General features: G+C 42.2%; 1 protein-coding gene across 1 annotated transcript in view; it reads left to right on the top strand.

Moving 5' to 3' along the window:
• LOC143645518 (solute carrier family 22 member 11-like) overlaps positions 1-9692 on the top strand; it is a 32609-nt gene extending 22917 nt beyond the window's left edge. The window contains exon 10 of the mRNA XM_077114830.1: positions 9497-9692. Coding sequence (XP_076970945.1) covers positions 9497-9692 — 196 coding nt within the window. The remainder of the gene's footprint in view (positions 1-9496) is intronic.
• The last annotated feature ends 11187 nt before the right edge of the window (positions 9693-20879 follow it).

Below are 20879 nucleotides of genomic sequence, written 5' to 3'. Positions count from 1 at the left end.
AACCACTAAATGAGAGTTGGTTCTTTGAAAAGATCAAAAAATTGAAAAAGCTTTATCTAGATCGACAAGAAAAAGTGAGAAGACACAAATAAATAGCATCAGAAATGAAATGGGGGACATTACAACCAACACTCGAAAAATAAAAAAAGAATTATAAGAGGATACTGTGAAAAACTGAAAACCAACAGTTAGGTAACACAGATGAAATGGACAAATTCCTAGAAACACACAAACCACCTCACTGATTCAAGAAGAAATAGAAGATCTCAGCACATTAAAAACAAGGAAAGACACTGAGTCAGTAATCAAAAACCTCCCAACAAACAAAAACCCAGGACCAGATGGCTTCACTAGTGACTTAAATCAACTTCCAAGAAGAATTAATACCAATCCTGCTCAGACTTTCAACAATTCAAAGAGGAGGGAATACTTCCTAACTCATTCTAGGAGGCCAAAATTGCCCTAATACCAAAGCCTGATAAAGGTATCAAAAGGAAATAAAATTATAGACCAGTATATCTCTGTGAATATAGATACAAAAGTCCTCAACAAAATGCTAAAAAAGCCGAATCCAACAACATGTTACAAGCACTACATACCATGATCAAGTTGTTATTTATTCTACCTATGTAAAAGGGTGATTCAACATAAGAAGATCGATGACTATAGCACACCACATTACTAGAACAAAGGAGAAAAACACATGATAATCTCAAGTGAGGCAGAAAAGGCATTTGACAAAACCCAGCACCAGTTTTGGATAAAAGCACTTAGAAAACTAGGGCTAAAAGGAAAAATGTTCAACATGATAGAGGGCATATATGAAAAACTCACAGCTAACATCCTACTCCATGGTGAAAGACCAAAAGCTTTCATCATCATCAGGAACAAGAAAAAGATGGCCACTGTCACTACAGAGATTCAAGGTTGTACTGAAAGTGCTAGCCAGAGTGATTAGGCAAGAAAAATAAATAAAAGACATCCAAACTGGAAAGGAAGAAGTTAAATGTTCCCTATTTTCACATGACATGAGCCTATCTAGAGAGATTCCTGAAAAATGCATAACAAAGCCACAAGAGCAAATAAACTAATTCAGCAGAGCTGGGTAAAGACGAACACACAAAAAGTTAGTAGTGTTTCTTTTACACTAATAATAAAAAAAATCTGAAGAGGAAATTTTTTGAAATCCATTTCAAATAGTGACTAAAATAATCAAATATCAAGGTATAAAATTAATCAGAACTATAAAAGACCTGTACAAAACATTGCAAGAGAAATAAAAGGTAGCCTAAATATATTAAAGGGCATCTCATAATCATGGATTGGAAAACTAAACATTGTTAAGTTTTCCATTCTACTCAAAAAAATTTACAAATTCAAAGCAATACCAATCAAAATTCTAACAGAATTTTGGAAATGGAAAAGACAATCATCAAATTTATATGGAAGCTTAAGTCTAGGAGGAGGCCCAGGATGGCGACTTAGCTACGTGTGGGGTTTAGTTCATCCTCCAGAGCAGCTAATACATAGCAGGAACAGTACAGAACACCTGCTGGGGCCACGTCAGTGACCAGACACACAGCGTACCCCAGTCTGGACTAGCTGGACTGGCTGCAAGCCCCCCAGAACTGTGAGTTCCCCAAGCTATGGCGCCTGGCGCCCCTCCCCCACAGGCTGCATCCCAGAGGGGAAAGGAAAGAGACTTTACCAGCAGCAGGTGCTGAGCACAACCAAACGCCAATTGTGGAATTAATTATATATAAAAATAGGCCCCCAGCTCAGCTGAACCTTGAGTCAAAGTGGAGGTCGCTGGGTTTTGTCCCAGTGCAGAGGGGGCAGGACTGATGGAAAAAGAAACAAAAAAACAAAAAACAGAGGGTTTTTTTTTTAGATTTATAAAGTTCTGGGCCCTGAAGGAAAGGAGGGGCACATAGGACCTGGAGATACACAGAGCAGCGTACCAACTTTACCTCTTGATTGGCAAACGCGAGGAATGGTGGTCCTGCTCTGAAAAGGATTTTTCTCTTTTGTTTTGGTGGCTCTGTTTCTATAGCTTGACTGCTCTTTGGATACAGCTACAAGGCTTCTCAGGCTCCATTGCCCCAGGCATAGGCAGAATTAAGCTTGTTTGAGTGTTTGTCTGGAGCCTGTGCTTTCCCCAGGGGAGGGGTGGGGCCCAGCTCAGGTGGAATCCCTCCCTCAAGGAGTTCAGATCCCAGGTCTGGAAAAGTGGAGCAATTAAAACCAGCCTACAACCTCTCCTCTGTCTCCACCACGCCCCCAGCACGGAAGGTCTGCTGAAGTTAATTAAATGTACCTGATCACCTTATGCTGGTGGCACCTGCAGGCAGACAAGTGTCACATACTGGGCAGGATAGGAAAAACAGAGCCCAGAGGCTTCATAGGAGAGTCTTTCAACATACTGGGTCTCACCCTCAAGGAAAACTGATGCAGGTGACTCTTTCCTCCCGACACAAGGCCAGTTTGGTCTGGGAATATCTGGCTGGGGTCTATAATACATAAGTAGACCCTCCTAAGTGGGGGTTAAAAAAAAGGCACCATACAGGCAGGGCAAAAAACAAGAAAACAAGAACCAAAAAATTCTGCTCTGTTAAAGAAAACCTAAGCTAGAGGTCCACATTAGGTGAACTGAATGTCAAAGAACAGATAGACAACAAAGTCATCCAGCAAGAAAATCCTAGGTAAAAGAAGTGAAAACAATCTCCAGAATAAACTAATTAAGGTAATTAAATGCCTAGAAGCCAGCAAAAAAATAGGGAATCATACTAGGAAAATTGAAGATATGGTCTAGTCAAAGGAACAAACCAACAATACAAATGAGATACAGGAGCTGAAACAATTAATTCAGAATATACAAACAGACATGGAAACTCTCATCAAAAACCAAACCAATGAATTGAGGGAGGATATAAAGAAGGCAAGGAATGAACAAAAAGAGGAAATCAAAAGTCTGAAAAAACAAATCACAGAACTTATGGGAATGAAAGGCACAGTAGAAGAGATGGAAAAAAAAAACAGTGGAAACATACGATGTCACATTTCAAGAGGCAGAAGATAAGATTAGTGAACTGGAGGACAGGACATCTGAAATCCAAGAAGCAAAAGAAAATATAGGGAAAAAATGGGAAAATATGAGCAAGTACTCAGGGAATTGAATGACAGCATGAAGTGCACAAATATGTGTTGTGGGTATCCCAGAAGGAGAAGAGAAGGGAAAAGGAGAAGAAAAACTAATGGAGGAAATTATCACTGAAAATTTCCCAACTCTTATGAAAGACTTAAAATTACAGATCCAAGAAGTGCAGCGTACCCAAAAGAGAATAGATCCAAATAGACGTACTTCAAGATACTTACTAATCAGAATGTCAGAAGTCAAAAAGAAAGAGAGAATCTTGAAAGCAGAAAGAGAAAAGCAATCCATCACATACAATAGTAGCCCAATAAGACTCTGTAGATTTATCAGAAACCATGGAGGTGAGAAGAGAGTGGGATGACATATTTAAATTACTAAAAGAGAAAAACTGCCAACCAAAAATTCTATATCCATGACATAAAATCCAAAAGGTAAAATGGCAGAAGAAAGTGCTACCCATGCAGTAATAATACTAAATTTTAATGGATTAAACTCCCCAATCAAACGGCATAGACTGGCAGAATAGATTAAAAAACAGGACCCACCTATATGCTGTCTCTACTCAAAGGACATGAGAGCAAGAACACAAACAGGCATTTGCACACCAATGTTTATAGCAGCATTATTTACAATTGCCAAAAGATGGAAACAGCCAAAATGTCCATCAACAGACGGGTAGCTAAACAAACTGTGGCATATGCATACAATGGAATATTATACAGCTGTAAGACAGAATAAAGTTATGAAGTATGTAACAACATGGATGGACCTTAAGGACATTATGCTGAGTGAGATTAGCCAAAAACAAAAGGACAAATACTGTATGGGCTCACTGATATGAACTGACATTAGTGAATAAACTTGGAATATTTCATTTGTAACAGAGACCATCAGGAGAGAGAAATAGGGTAAGGTATTGGGTAATTGGAGCTGAAGGGATACAGACTGTGCAACAGGACTGAATATAAGAACTCATAAATGGACATCACAATACTACCTAACTGTAATACAATTATGTTAAAACATTGAATGAAGCTGAATGTGAGAATGATAGAGGGAGGAGGGCTGGGGGCATAAATGAAATCACAAAGAAAGATAGATGATAAAGATTGAGATGGTATAATCTAGGAATGCCTAGCATGTATAAGGATAGTGACTAAATGTACAAATTTTAAAAATGTTTTTGCATGAGGAAAAACAAAGGAATGTCATTACTGCAGAGTGATGAAATAGATGGTAATTAATATTTTAAAATTTCAACTTATGTGTGAGACTAAAGTAAAAAATGTTTATTTGGTACAAATTTATATTTTGACTAGTGCATTTCTTAATATAGCTTATGTAGATAGTTGGTTGAACAACATAAGTACACAGAACCTTGGGTAGGACTTGAGATTTTCTTGGCTTGTCCAGAGTGATGCCCCGATGAATCCCAGAGTGATTTGATCAGTGAGTGGAAAAGTATTTGCAAAGTCCCCTTCGGGGAATGGTGAAAATGGGGGAAAATTCAACCTCCCCAAGTTGAATCCTTGATATTCTCACAAGCAGTGTGGACAACCAAAGCTATAGGCTGAGCCCCCAGTCTTGGGGTTTGTTCATATGAAACTTAACCCCATAAAGGATAGGTCAAGCCTATTTAAAATTAGACCTAAGAGTCACCCCTGAGAGACCTCTTTTGTTGCTCAGATGTGGCCTCCCTCTCCAGCAGACACAACAAGCAAACTCACCACACTCCCCCTGTCTACATGGGGCATGAGTCCCAGGGGTGTGGACCTTCCTGGCTATGAGGGACAAGAATCCTAGAATGAGCTGAGACCCAGCATCAAGGGATTGAGAAAACCTTCTCGACCAAAAGGGGGACGAGTTAAAGGAGACAAAGTGTCAATGGCTGAGAGATTCCAAACAGAGTTGAGAGGGCATCCTGGAGGTTTTTTTTATGCATTAAGTAAATATCACCTTGTTATCCAAGATGTAACGGAGAGGCTGGAGGGAACTGCCTGAAAATGTGGAGCTGTGTTCCAGTAGCCATGTTTCTTGATGATGATTGTATAATAATATAGCTTTCCATGTAATAACATGGATGGACCTAGAGAACATTATGCTGAGTGAGACTAGCCAAAAACTAAAGGACAAATACTGTATGGTCCCACTGATGTGAACCAACATTAGAGAATAAATTTGGAATATGTCATTGGTAACAGAGACCATCAGGAGATAGAAATAGGGTAAGATAATGGGTAATTGGAGCTGAAGGGATAAGACTGTGCAACAAGACTGGATACAAAAACTCAGAAATGGACAGCACAATACTACCTAATTGTAATGTAATTAGGTTAAAACACTGAATGAAGCTGCATCTGAGGTATAGTTTTTTATTCTTTCTTTTTTATTTTTATATATTTTATTTTTTTTTAATTTTTTCTCTCTATTATCGTTTTATTTCTTTTTCTGTTGTCTTTCTATTTCTTTTTCTAAATCGATGCAAATGTACTAAGAAATGATGAATATGCATCTATGTGATGATATTAAGAATTACTGATTGTATATGTAGAATGGAATGATTTCTAAATGTTGTGTTTGTTATTTTTTTAATTAATAAAAAATAATAAATAATATAGCTTTCATAATGAAAAAAAATTCTATATCTAGCAAAACCATCCTTCAAAAATGAGGAGGAAATTAAAACATTTTCAGACAAAAAATCACTGAGAGAATTTGCATGCAAGGGACTGGCTCTGCAAGAAATACTAAAGGGAGCACTAGAGACAGATACAAAAAGACAGGAGAGAGAGGTGTGGAGAAGACTGTAAAAATGAAGACTGTCAGTAAAAGTAAAAAGAAGGAAAATTAGGTGTGACATATAAAATCCAAAAGGCAAAATGGTAGAAGAAAGTACTGCCCTTACAGTAATAACACTAAATGTTAATGGATTAAGCTCTCCAATCAAAAGACATAGACTGGCAGAATGGATTAAAAAACAGGATCCATCTATATGCTGTCTACAGGAAATGCATCTTAGACCCAAGGATAAACATAGGTTGAAAGTGAAAGGTTGGGAAAAGATATTTAATGCAAATAACAATCAGAAAAGAGCAGGAGTAGCTATACTAATATCCAACAAATTAGACTTCAAATGTAAAACACTTAAAAGAGACAAAGAAGGACATTGTGTATTAATAAAAGGAAAAATTCAACAAGAAGACATAACAATCATAAATATTTATGCACTGAGCCAGAACGCTCCGAAATACATGAGGCAAACACTGAAAAGAGAAATAGATACATCTACCATAAGTGGAGAATTCAATTCCCCACTCTCATCAATGGACAGAACATGTAGACAGAGAATCAATAAAGAAACAGAGAATTTGAATAATACAATAAATGAGAGAGACTTAACAGATTTACAGAACATTGCATCCCACAACAGCAGGATATATCTTTTTCTCAAATGCTCATGGATCATTCTCAAGGATAGACCACATGCTGGGTCACAAAGCAAGTCTCAACAAATTTAAAAGGATTGAAATCATACAAAACACTTTCTCAGATCATAAAGAATGAAGGAAATCAATAATAAGCAGAGTACCAGAAAATTCACGAATATATGGAGACTCAACAACACATTCTTAAACAACCAGTGGGTCAAGAAAGAAATTACAAGAGAAATTAGTAAGTATTTCGAGGCAAATGAAAATGAAAACATGACATATCAAAATTTAATGGATGCAGCAAAGGCAGTGCTAAGAGGGAAATTTATTGCCCTAAATGCCTATATTAAAAAGAAGAAAGAACAAAAAATTGAGGAATTAACAGTCCACTTGGAAGAACTTGAGAAAGAAGAGCAAACTAACCCCAAAGCAAGCAAAAGTAGAGAAATAATGAAGATTAGAGCAGAAATAAATGAAATTGAGAACATGAAAACAATTGAGAAAATCAAGAAAACCAGAAGTTGGTTCTATGAGAAAAACAGTAAGATTGATGGGCCCTTAGCGAGGTTGACAAAAAGAAGAGAGGATGCAAATAAATAAAATCAGAAATGGAAGAGGAGACATAACCACTGACCCCACAGAAATAAAGGAAGTAATGAGAGGATACTATGAACAACTTTATGCTAATAAACTCGACAATGTGAATTCTACCAAACATTCAAGTAAGAATTAATACCAATCCTGCTCAAATTCTTCAAAAAGATTGAAGATGAGGGAAAGCTACCTAACTCATTCTACAAAGCCAACATCATGCTCATATCAAAGCCAGAAAAAGATATTACAAAAACAGAAAACTACAGGCCAATCTCCCTCTTTTTTTTGGCCTTCTGTTCTTTTTATTATTAATTTTTTAAAAATATTACAAGAAAGAAATACAAACATTCTTAACATATGCTCATTCTATTCTACATATATAATCAGCAATTCACAATATCATCACATAGTTGCATATTCATCATCATGATCATTTCTTAGAACTTTTGCATCAATTCAGAAAAAGAAATAAAAAGACAACAGAAAAGTAAAACGAAAACAGAAAAAAAATTATGCATACCATACCCCTCACCCCTCCCTTTCATTGATCACTAGCATTTCAATCTAAATTTATTTTAACATTTGTTCCCCTTATTATTTAATTTTATTCCATATGTTCTACCCATCTGTTGACAAGATAGATAAAAGGAGCATCAGACACAAGATTTTCAAAATCACACAGTCACATTGTGAAAGCTATATCATTATTCAATCATCCTCAAGAAACATGGCTACTGGAACACAGCTCCACATTTTCAGACAGTTCCCTTCAGCCTCTCCACTACATCTTGGATAACAAGGTTGTTAGGTCGGGGAACGGGGAAGGGCACTGCAACTGGAGCTGCAGAGGCTGTGTCGCCCCTCCCAACATGGCTTCTGGAACCACCCCTTCCAGACCTCACTTGGCCTCCATCCTTAAAAGCTGTCCGTGCCAAAGCCTGTGCGTAGACTCACCTCTCTCCATCTTGGGTTTGGTGAGCTATGCCTGGGGTTCACAGAAATAAACCCACCCACTTTAAATTTCCTGGTCTACCTTCCTTCTTTTTCACCCTCTCGCCTCCTAAGCTTTTCATCTTGGTGCCAAAACCCGGGAGAGGAGCACGGGTGCTGCCCGCCTGACCAGGGGCGCCCCGGCTTCCTCCACAAAGCCAGTGACAAGGGATCCTTCGGCTGCTGCATCCACCATGGATTGGGTAAGTCCCTTCCTTCCTAGACCTGCTGCCGGGTCTCACCGTTCCAAGAGAGCCTGTTCGTAAATTATTCCCCGAAAACCATGAATTCACATCAGGTTCTCTTCCAAGGGCTGAGGTGAATGGGGACGCCCACAAGCCTCACTCCATTTCTCAGGACTTGAAAAGTCTTGGGAACACCCCACTTCTCATTTCCCTCCCAAATTCAAGTCCAGGACCTGAAAGGGCCTCAAACCAGGGTGAGACATTCCCTGGGGAGACAAGCCCCCCGCTCATAAGAGCTCCGAGGACTCTCTCAGGGCGTTAGGATGCCGACACCCCCTGGGCCAGTCCTTTGTCCTCAGAGACCCATCAGTACAGGCAATAAATCCTCAAAAACCAAACCTTATGTGCCCCTGGGTTGTCTTCTGACAAACCTGTCCACACTGGATTTACTTCCAGACATCGGGCAAAAACGCCTCACTTACTTTTGTAAAATGGCTTGGCCCCAATATCAATTGGATAATGGTTCTCATTGGCCTGAGGATGGGACTTTTGATGTTAATATCCTTACAAACTTCCGCAACTTTTGCCAGAGGAACGACAAATGGGCCGAAATTCCTTATGTCCAGGCTTTTCTCCTTCTGCGCTCCCGCCCCGCCCTTTGTACCTCCTGCTCTACAGCTCAGGTACTCCTAGCCAAGGAAACTCCCAAATCCCCACTTCTAAACAAACAACCCAATGAAACTTCCTCCTTTTCCGACCCCCTTGATTCATCTTCCTTTAAATGACCAGGGCCTCCACCAAATTTAGGGAAACTATCTTCTCCTCCCCGGCTCTACCCTCCTCTCCCTCCGGTGGTGCTCCAGCTGCCATCTTGTCCTCCTCTTCCTCCTTCCCTTCCGGCCACACCTCAGTCTCCGTCTTGTCCTTCACGTCCTCCTTCTGCTCCGGCAACACCTCAGCCGCCATCTTGCCTGTCGCTTCTTCCTCCTACTCCAGCGGCCTTCCAGCCGCCATCTTGTCCCCTTCTTTCTCCTCTTGTGCCACCAGCGCACTCGCCACCATCTTGTCCTTCTCCTCCCTCACCACCACTCGGGCAGCACTCCCGCCACCATCTTATCCTTATCTTTTCCCTTCTGTTCTAGCAGCTCCCCAGCCGCCATCTATTTCTATTCCAGCGACTCTCCAACCATCACCGTGCCCTCTTCTCTCTTTACCGGCTCCTCCACCACCACCTTCTCCATCACTACCCTCAACAGTCCTGCCATCCTCACCTGTAAGCTCCTGCACCCGCTCAAAAAGTACCTTACTCTGTCCCCTCCGGGAAGTTGCAGGACCTGAAGGGCTAATCCGAGTACACACTCCCTTCTCCCTGGCCGATCTCTCACACACTGAGAAATGGTTGGGCTCCTTTTCCAACGACCCAACTACTTATACTAAAAAATTCCAGTATCTGGCTAACGCTTATGACCTCACCTGGTGTGACATTCATGTAATCTGCTCTTCTTCCCTCACTACCAATGAAATGGACCGCATTATCAATACAGCCAGGGCTCATGCTAACCAGGTATAAATAACCGACCACACCATGCCGGTGGGGGCCGAGGCAGTGCCAGACCAAGAGCCAGGGTGGGACTATCAGATGGACACCCCAGCGGGGAGAAACGGACAAATTAGGTGAGACAAGATGCTTACATGCTTCATAGCCATCATGCAGAAAGCTTTCAATAAAGTTGTAAACTTCCATAAGATGAGGGAGATTACTCAGAGTCCTGAAGAAAATCCTGCCGCTTTTCTACACTGGCTCATAGAAGCCCTCTCCCAATATACCCGCCTAGACTCCAACTCGGAGGCTGGTAAAATCGTTTTACCCACACACTTTATATCCCAGTCAGCCCCAGACATTAGGCACAAACTTAGAAAAATCGAGGATGGTCCTCAGGCCCCTATTTGTGACCTGGTAAACACGGCCTTTAAAATTTTTAATACTCGTGGCGAATTGGAGAGGGTGGAGAAGGAATCCCAGGACCGCCGAAGGGCAAACTTACAAACCCAATCCCTGATTGCGGCTCTGCAGCTCACTTCAATGGAGAAGAAGCCAGCTATGACTAATCCACCACCAGGAAGGTGCTTCAAATGTGGCCTCGATGGACACTGGTCCCGCCAGTGCCGCAATCTTTGACTGCCCAAGGGACCATGCCCCCTCTGTGGGAAAAAGGGACATTGGAAAAGTGACTGCCCCTTGGCACCTGGCCGTGGAAGGGCCGTCCTTCCAACCCCTAACCCACGGCTAGCAGTCCTGGGCCTGGCCACCAACAACTGACGATGCCCGGCCTCAGTGACCCCGATCACCCTCATTGAGCCCAAGGTAACAATCAAGGTAGCAGGTAAGTCCACATCCTTTTTAGTGGACACGGGGGCTACCTTTTCTGTCCTCCCCTCTTACTCAGGTCAACTCCTTCCTTCCCAGGTCACGGTTATGGGCATAGATGGCCATCCTTTGAGCCCCTTAACTACTGGACCACTTACATGTTTAATAGAAGGGTACCCCATTACACACTCTTTCTTAGTCATACCTTCTTGCTCCACCACACTAATGGAGCGAGATCTTCTTGCCAAATTAGGGGCCTCACTTCACTGGATACAAAAACCCCAAACAAATTTACTACTACCCTTATGTGTGGCCTCCACCTCCACTCGGGATTCCACCCCTCCCACTCCTCCCCTACCATCTCACCTAGTAAACCCAGAAGTATGGAATACCTCAACTCCCCTCCTAGCTTCCCATCATAAACCAGTTTGCATCCAACTATAAGATCCATCCTCATTCCCATCTCGGCCACAATTTCCTATCTCCATAACCCATCAGAAAGGACTCCAACCCATCATTAACTGGCTCAAGGGAAAGGGACTCCTCATACCCACTAACTCGCCTTATAACACCCTATCTTGCCTGTCAAGAAACCTGATGGTTCTTACCAATTAGTCCAAGACCTCCAACTGATCAATGAGGCTGTCATCCCCATCCACCCAGTAGTTCCCAACCCATATGCTCTTCTCCCATACATACCTCCTCACACTACTCATTATTCTGCCCTGGACCTTAAAGATACCTTCTTCACAATCCTTCCAGACCCTGTCTGTTACAATTTATTCGCCTTTACCTGGGAAGACCCGGACTCTTCAGTGGTCCAACAACTAACATGGATGGTATTACCTCAGGGGTTTCACGATAGCCCCCATATCTTTGGCCAAGCTCTAGCCAGGGACCTAATAGAATGTAATCTAACTCCCAGTGTCATTCTCCAATATGTAGATGACCTGTTAATTTGCAGCCCTTCTGAAAACACTTCCACAAAGGCTAGAGTGACCCTGTTAAATTATTTAGCTAACAAAGGATATCGCATCTCCCCCACCAAAGCTCAATTTTCCTCCTCCAATGGCACCTACCTGGGGCTCTGCCTCACTCTTACATCCCGACATCTAACAGTAGACAGGCAGTAAGCCCTCCAAGAGCTCCAACCTCCAGAAAACACTGAACAAATTTTATCCTTCCTAGGTTTTGTGGGGTTCTTCTGACACTGGGTCCCTGGCTTTTCCCTCCTGGTGAAGCCTCTTTATGACATGGCCAAGGCGACACCCGCGGGACCCCTAGACGACCCCTCTACTGGACCCAAAACTTTCTCGGTTCTCCGTGATGCCTTCCTTCAATCACCTCCACTCGCTCTCCCAAATTCTAACAAACCCTTCCTCCTTTTCACCGATGACAAGCAAGGAATAGCGGTGGGAATCTTAACCCAACCTCTGGGACCAACTTACAATCCAGTAGCCTATCTCTCTAAACAGATGGACCCCACCACCCATGGATGGCTTCCCTGTCTCCGAGCGCTGGCTGTGGCTGCAACCCTAATGCGTGAAGCTCTTAAACTTACTCTGGGTAGGTCTCTCCAAGTCCTGTCAACACATCATCTACAAGACCTCTTATCCTATAAATCTCTCTCTCTGCTCACCCCTTCTCATCTCCAGGAATTCCATTTGCTCTTCCTAGAAAACCCAGATGTCACTCTCTCTGTCTCGCCTAGCCTCAACCCTACTACTCTCCTCCCTCACGGTCCCCTATCAAGCTTCTCTCCACAGTTCACTCACCTTTGCACTGAAATCATGGAAGAGCTCGCGTCCCCATGCCAGGACCTCTCAGACATGCCACTATCGCAAGATCTCACCCTTTTTTATAGACGGCAGCTCAATTATAGACCAACAGGGATGGCGCAGGGCCTCATACGCTATAGTTTCTCCCACTGAAATACTTGCAGCTGTATGGCTTCCAGAGGGAACCACATCCCAAAAAGCTGAATTAATTGCTCTCACTATAGCATTACACCTAGCCAAGAACAGATCCGCCAATATCTACACAGACTCCAAATATGCTTTCCTAATCACATACTGTCACAGCCATCTGGAAGGAGGGAGGGTTCCTTACCACCAAAGGCTCACCTGTAATTAATGCTAAAGTTTATCCAATGCTTCCTTCAAGCACTTCTATTGCCCTCACAGGGGGCCATCATCCATTGCAAAGGGCACCAAACAGATAACTCTGATATCACCTGCAGAAATAACCGGGTCGATGCTGTTGCGCGAGAACTGACCAAAGAGCCCTCACCTTTCAACCCTCCAGCACCAATTCTTTTCTTTACTCTTCCTTCCCTCCAACCCGCCTACTCTTCCAGGGAACGTGAAAACCTCCTTGCACAGGGAGGCTCTACTACACCGGAGGGCTGGATCTTCCTCAATAACAAGGTGGCTCTCCCAACCAAACAGGCCCCCAATATTCTTTCTCAGGTACATTCATCAGTTCATATCGGACCCAGGGCCCTCACACGGTTCCTCCAGCCTTTATTCCATCACCCATCCCTGACTCACCTCATAACATCGGTCTGCTCCTCCCGTCCCACTTGCCAAATAACAAACCCACAAGGAGGGTTGTGCCCCACTTTCCCAACCCATCAACTGAGGGGCCACCTTCCAGGGCAGGACTGGCAAATCAATTTCACACACATGCCCACTCACAAAAAATTATGATACCTACTATGATTGACACCTTAACAGGCTGGATAGAAGCTTTCCTTACTACATGGGAGACTGCTGATGTGGTGGCTGACATCCTCCTGAAACAAATCATTCCCCGCTTTGGACTACCCACCTCCATCCAATCCAATAATGGCCCAGTCTTTATTTCTCAGGTGGTCCATCAAACCTTGTCGGCCTTGGGAATAGAATGAAAACTACATGTTCCTTACCGACCCCAATCCTCTGGTAAAGTAGAACGGGCTAACAGTCTTATCAAGACACAACTAACCAAGTTGGCCATTGAACTACGACAATCCTGGGTTGACCTCATTCCTCTAACCCTTGCCCGACTATGCGCTGCCCCATGGGCACCTACTTTCTTAAGTCCTTTTGAGCTCATATACGGCTGCCCGTTCCTACTCAGTCACCACCTGCCAGGCAGCCTCCTTCTTTGGGCTCTTACTTACCATATCTCTCCTTACTCAGGCATTTGCTGCAGGAACACGCCAATCAAAACCTGCCACAACCCAGGAAACTGATCCCACCGATCAGTTTCACGGCCTCCAACCAGGAGACTAAATACTCCTTAAACAGCTTTAGCCCAGACCACTCCAACTGTGGTGGGCTGGCCCCCACACAGTGATTCTCACCACTCCTACGGTGGTAAAACTACTGGGCAACTCCTCTTGGCATCACCTATCATGGGTCAAACTATACAAACAGGATGAGAATTCCTACAACTTGTCAGCCCCTTGGGCCCACTCGTGTCCACATCACTCATGCTATTCATTCTCCTAACCCCCATTGAGGGCACATTCTAGGTATGGAACAAAATATTCAGACCTTAAACAACTAAAAGAAGATCTCTACCACAAAAGACAAGGAACCAACTCTGCCTTAGACTGGTTTTCTTCCCCCTTGGCGACATGGCTCCTCCCGCTACCAGGACCAGTTATCCTGATCCATCTCTTTTTCCTCCTAGCTCCCTGTCTCTTCAACTTCCGCCAGGGACACATAAAGGAACTCTCATGGTAGGAGTCAACCAAATGCCACCTACCCTCCTCACCAGATTCCTATAGCTAACCTCCTCCCTCCCCTGACCATGAAAACCCCAACCTATCACCCCAAGTCACCCCAGTTCAGTAGGAAGTAGCCAGAAGAATCTCGACGCCCTCTTATCACAAAAAGGCTGGAAGGTTAGGTTGGGGGAACAGGGAAGGGCACTGCAACTGGAACTGAGGAGGCTGTGTCGCTCCTCCCAACATGACTTCTGGAACCGCCCCTTCTGGACACCTGACTTCCGGAACTAATGAATCGCTCCTTCCGGATGGCATGACTTCCGGTGAACCGCCCCTTCTGGACATCACCTGACCTCCATCCTTAAAAGCTGCCCGTGCCAAAGCCAGCACGCAGACTCACCTCCCTCCATCTTGAGTTTGGTGAGCTCTGCCCAGGGGCACAGAAATAAACCCGCCCACTTTAAATTTCCTGGTCTCCCTTCCTCCTTTCTCACCTTTTCGCCTCCTAAACCTGTCAAAGGTGATATCTACTTAATGCATAAGAATAACCTCCAGGATAACCTCTCGACTCCGTTTGGAATCTCTCAGCCATTAACACTTTGTCTCATTTCACTTTTTCCCTTTTTGGTCGAGAAGGTTTTCTCAATCCCTTGATGCTGGGTCTCAGCTCATTCCAGGATTTCTGTCCCACGTTGCCAGGAAGGTCCACACCCCTGGAAGTCGTGTCCCACGTAAACAGGGGGAGAGTGGTGAGTTTGCTTGTTGCATTGACTGGAGAGAAAGGCCACATCTGAGCAACAAAAGAGGCTCTCTTGGGGGTGACTCTTGGCCTAATTTTAAGCAGGATTGACCTATTCTTTATGGGGGTAAGTTTCATATGAACAAACCCCAAGATTGGGGGCTCAGCCTACTGCTTTGGTTGTCCCCACTGCTTGTGAGAATATCAAGAATTCAACTTGGATAGGTTGAATTTTTCCCTGTTCTCACCATTCCCCTAAGGGGACTTTGCAAATACTTTTCCACTCACTGATCAAATCACTCTGGGATTCATTGGGGCATCACTCTGGACAAACAAACAAAATCTCACATCCTACCCAAGGTTCTGTGCACTTATGTTGTTCAACCAACTATCTACATAAGTTATATTAGTAGATGCACTAGTCAAAATATAAATTTTGTACCAAATAAACATTTTTTGCTTTAGTCTCACACATAAGTTGAAATTTTTGTTTTTTAGGATTGAAACATGGTTTTTCTTTTTTTTTTTATTAATTAAAAAAAATTACAAGAAACAAACATTCCCAGCACATACATTCAGCAATTCACAATATCATCACATAGTTGCACACCCATCATCATGATCATTTCCCAGAACATTAGCATCAACTCAGAAAAAGAAATAAAAAGACAACAGAAAAATATAACAAACAGAAAAAAAGAAAAAAAAATTTACAGGCCATACCCCTTACTGATCCCTTTCATTGATCACTAGCATTTCAAACTAAATCTATTTTAACATTTGTTCCCCCTATTATTTATTTTTATTCCATATGTTCCTCTCATCTGTTGACAAGGTAGATAAAAGGAGCATCAGACACAAGGTTTTCACAATCACACAGTCACATTGTGAAAGCTATATCATTATACAATCATCATCAAGAAACATGGCTACTGGAACACAGCTCTACATTTTCAGGCAGTTCCCTCCAGCCTCTCCCCTACATCTTGGATAACAAGGTGATATCTACTTAATGCATAAGAATAACCTCCAGGACAACCTCTCGACTCCACTCGGAATCTCTCAGCCATTGACACCCTGTCCCATTTCACTCCTCCGCCTTCTGGTCGAGAAGGCCTCCTCAATCCCTTGATGCTGGGTCTCAGCTCATTCTGGGATTTCCGTCCCACGCTGCCAGGAAGACCCACACCCCTGGTAGTCACGTCCCACGTAGACAGGGGGAGGGTGGTGAGTCTGCTTGCTGTGTTGGCTGGAGAGAGAGGCCACATCTGAGCAACAAAAGAGGTTCTCTTGGGGGTGACTCTTAGGCTTAATTTTAAGTAGGCTTGACCCATCCCCCATGGGGCCAAGTTTCATATGAACAAACCCCAAGACTGGGGGCTCAGCCTACAGCTTTGGTTGTCCACACTGCTTGTGAGAATATGAAGAATTCAACTTGGGGAAGTTGAGTTTTCCCCCCATTCTCACCATTCCCCAGAGGAGACTTCGCAAATACTTTTCCACTCACTGATCAAATCACTCTGGGATTCATCAGGGCATCACCTGGACAAACCAACAAAATCTCATGTCCTATACAAAGTTCCATGTACTTAAGGTGTTCAGTCAACTATTTACATAAGTTATATTAGGAGATGCACTAGTCAAAGTATAAATTTGTACCAACTAAACATTTTTTGCTTTAGTCTCACACATTAGTTGAAATTTTAAAATATTAAGTACCATCTATTTTCAGCACACTGCAGTAATGACATTCTTTTGTTCTTCCTCATGCAGAAACATTTTTTAAATTTGTACATTTAGTCACTATCATTATACACTCTAGGCATTCCTAGATTACACCATCTCAATCTTTATCGTCTTTCTTTGTGATTTCATTTATGCCCCAGCCCTCCTCCCTCTGTCATTCTCATATGCAGCTTCATTCAGTGTTTTAATATAATTGTATTACAGTTAGGTAATATTGTGCTGTCCATTTCTGAGTTTTTATATTCAGTCCTGTAGCACAATCTGTATCCCTTCAGCTCCAATTACCCAATATCTTACCCTATTTCTATCACCTGATGGTCTCTGTTACCAAGGAAATATTCCAAGTTTATTCACTAATGTCAGTTCATATCAGTGAGATCACACAGTATTTGTCCTTTTGTTTCTGGCTAATCACACTCCACATAATGTCCTTAAGGTCCATTCATGTTGTTACATATGTCATAACTTTATTCTGTCTTACAGCTGCATAATATTCCATCTTATGTAAATGTCACAGTTTGTTTAGCCAACTGTCTGTTGATGGACATTTTGGCTGTTTCCATCTCTTGGTAATTGTTAATAACGCTGCTATAAACATTAGTGTGTAAATGTCCATTTGTGTCCTTGGCCTCATGACCTTTGAGTAGAGACAGCATATAGATGGGTTCTGTTTTTTAATCCATTCTGCCAGACTATGTCTTTTGATTGGAGAGTTTAATCCATTAACATTCAGTGTTATTGCTGCATGGGTAGTACTTTCTTCTACTATTTTGCCTTCTGGATTTTATATGTCATATCTAATTTTCCTTCTTTTTACCTTTACCCATAGTCTTCCTTTCTACACTCTTCTCCACACCTCTCTCTTCTGTCTTCGTATCTGTCTCTAGTGTTCCCTTTAGTATTTCTTGCAGAGCTGGTACCTCGGTCACAAATTCTCTCAGTAATTTTTTGTCTGAAAATATTTTAATTTCTCCCTCATTTTTGAAGGACAATTTTGCTGGATATAGAATTCTTGGTTGGCAGTTTTTCTCTTTTAATAATTTAAATATATTATCCCACTGTCTTCTCGCCTCCATGGTTTCTGCTGAGAGATCTGCGCATAGTCTTATTGGGCTTCCCTTGTATGTGATGGATTGCTTTTCTCTTGCTGCTTTCAAGATCCTCTCTTTCTCTTTGACCTCTGACATTCTGATTATTAAATGTCTTGGAGTATGTCTATTTGGATCTGTTCTCTTTGGGGTATGCTGCACTTCTTGGATCTGTAATTTTAAGTCTTGCATAAGAGTTGTGAAATTTTCAATAATAATTTCCTCCATTAGTTTTTCTCCTCCTTTTCCCTTCTCTTCTCCTTCTGGGATGCCCACAACACGTATATTCATGTGCTTCATATTGTTTTTCAGTTCCCTGAGTCCCTGCTCATATTTTTCCATTTTTTTCTTATAGTTTCTGTTTCTTGTCAGATTTCAGATGTTCTGTCCTCCAGTTCAGAAATCCTACGTTCTGTCTCTCGAAATCTACCATTGTAGATTTCCATTGTTTTTTTCATCTCTTCTACTGTGTCTTTCATTCCCATAAGTTTGTGATTTGTTTTTTCAGACTTTCAGTTTCTTCTTTTTGTTCTTTCCTTGCCTTCTTTATATCCTCCCTCAATTCACTGATTTGGTTTTTGATGAGGTTTTCCATGTCTGTTCGTACATTCTGAATTAGTTGTTTCAGCTCCTGTATGTCATTTGAATTGTTGGTTTTTTCCTTTGATTGGGCCATATCTTCAACTTTCCTAGTGTGATTTGTTATTTTTTGCTGGCATCTAGGCATTTAATTACCTTAATTAGTTTATTCTGGAGATTGCTTTCACTTCTTTTATCTAGGGTTTTCTTGCTGGATGAATTTGTTGTCTATCTGTTCTTTGACATTCCGTTCAGCTTTATCTGGACCTCTAGCTTAAGTTTTGTTTAACAGAGGAGAATTTTTCAGTTCTTGTTTTCTTGTTTCTTGCCCTGCTTGTGTGGTGCCTTTCTCCCACACACACTTAGGAGGGTCTACTTAGATATTATAGACCCAAGCCAGATTTTCCCAGACCAAACTGGCCTCCTATCAGGAGGAAAGAGTCACCATTGTCAGTTTTCCCTGAGGGTGAGACCCAGCAGGTTGAAAGACTTTCCTGTGAAGTCTCTGGACTCTGTTTTTCTTATCCTGCCCAGTATGTGGTGCTTGTCTGACTGCAGGTCCCACCAGCATAAGATGATGCGGTACCTTTAACTTTGGCAGACTCTCCCTGCTGGGGGCATGGTGGAGACAGAGGAGAGGTTGTAGGCTGGTTTTAATGGCTTCAAATTACCAAGCCCTGGTGTCTGAATTCCTTGATGGAGAGATTCCACCTGGGTGGGGCTTCACCCCTCCCCTGGGGAAGGCACAGGCTCCAGACAAGCCCCCAAAAGAGCCCACTTCTGCCTATGCCTGGGGCAGTTGCAGCCTGAAGAGGCCTGCCACTGTATCCAGAGGCAGTCAAGCCTTTGTAGATACACAGCCACAAAAACCTCTGTTCTCTTCTTTTTTTTTCCCCCTCTTTTTCTGTCAGTCCTGCCCCCTTGGTGCCGGGGCAAACTGAGCAACCTCTGCTTTGATCAGGTTCACCTAAGCTGGGGGCCTATTTTTAATAGTCAGAATTTGTTAATTAGTTCCACAATTGGCGTTTGATTGTGCCCAGTCCCTGCTGCTGGTAAAGTCCTTTTCTTTCCTCTCTGGGAAGCAGCCTGTGGGGGAGGGGCACTGGCCGCCGCAGTTTTGGGGACTCACAGTTCTGAGGGGTGCTCGCAGCTGGTCCAGCTGGTCCAGACTGGGGTACGCTGTGTGTCTGGTCACTATCATGGCTCTGGGAGCTGTTCTGTACTGTTTTTGGTTATTTAGTAGTTGTTCTGGAGGATGAAGTAAAATGCGCATGTTGTTAAGCCACCATCTTGACCCAGAACTCCAGTCATAAGTTGAAATTTTAAAATATTAATTACCATCTATTTTCAGCACCCTGCAGTAATGGCATTCCTTTATTCTTCCTCATGCAGAAACATTTTTAAAATTTGTACATTTAGTCACTATCATTATACACACTAGGCATTCCTAGATTATACCATCTCAGTCTTTATCGTCTATCTTTCTTTGTGATTTCATTTATGCTCCCAGCCCTCCTCCCTCTATCATTCTCACATTCAGCTTCATTTAGTGTTTTAACACAATTGTATTACAGTTAGGTAGTATTGTGATGTCCATTTCTGAGTTCTTATATTCAGTCCTGTTGCACAGTCTGTTTCCCTTCAGCTCCAATTACCCAATATCTTACCCTATTTCTGTCTCCTGATGGTCTCTGTTACCAATGAAATATTCCAAGTTTATTCACTAATGTTGTTCATATCAGCGAGACCATACAGTATCTGTCCTTTTGTTTTTGGCTAGTCTCACTCAGCATAATGTCCTTAAGGTCCATCCATGTTGTTACATACTTCATAACTTTATTCTGTCTTACAGCTGCATAATATTCTGTCTTATGTAAATGCCACAGTTTGTTTAGCCACCCATCTGTTGATGGATATTTTGGCTATTTTCATCTTTTGGTAATTGTAAATAATGCTGCTATAAACAATTGGTGTGCAAATGTCTGTTTGTGTCCTTGCCCTCATGTCCTTTGAGTAGAGACAGCATATAGATGGGTTCTGTTTTTGTTTTTTTTTAATTTTTTTTATTAATCAAAAAAAAGAAAAGAAATTAACACAACATTTAGAAATCATTCCATTCTACACATGCACTCAGTAATTCTTAGTATCATCACATAGATGTATGATCCTCATTTCTTAGTACATTTGCATCGATTTAGGAAAAGAACTAGCAAAACAGCAGAAAAAGATATAGAATGTTAATATAGAGAAGAGAATTAAAATAATAATACTAATAAAATATATATATATA

Source organism: Tamandua tetradactyla, chromosome 9 (assembly GCF_023851605.1).
Source record: "Tamandua tetradactyla isolate mTamTet1 chromosome 9, mTamTet1.pri, whole genome shotgun sequence".
Classification (NCBI taxonomy): domain Eukaryota; kingdom Metazoa; phylum Chordata; class Mammalia; order Pilosa; family Myrmecophagidae; genus Tamandua; species Tamandua tetradactyla.
This window is presented reverse-complemented; position numbering and strand designations above follow the sequence as displayed.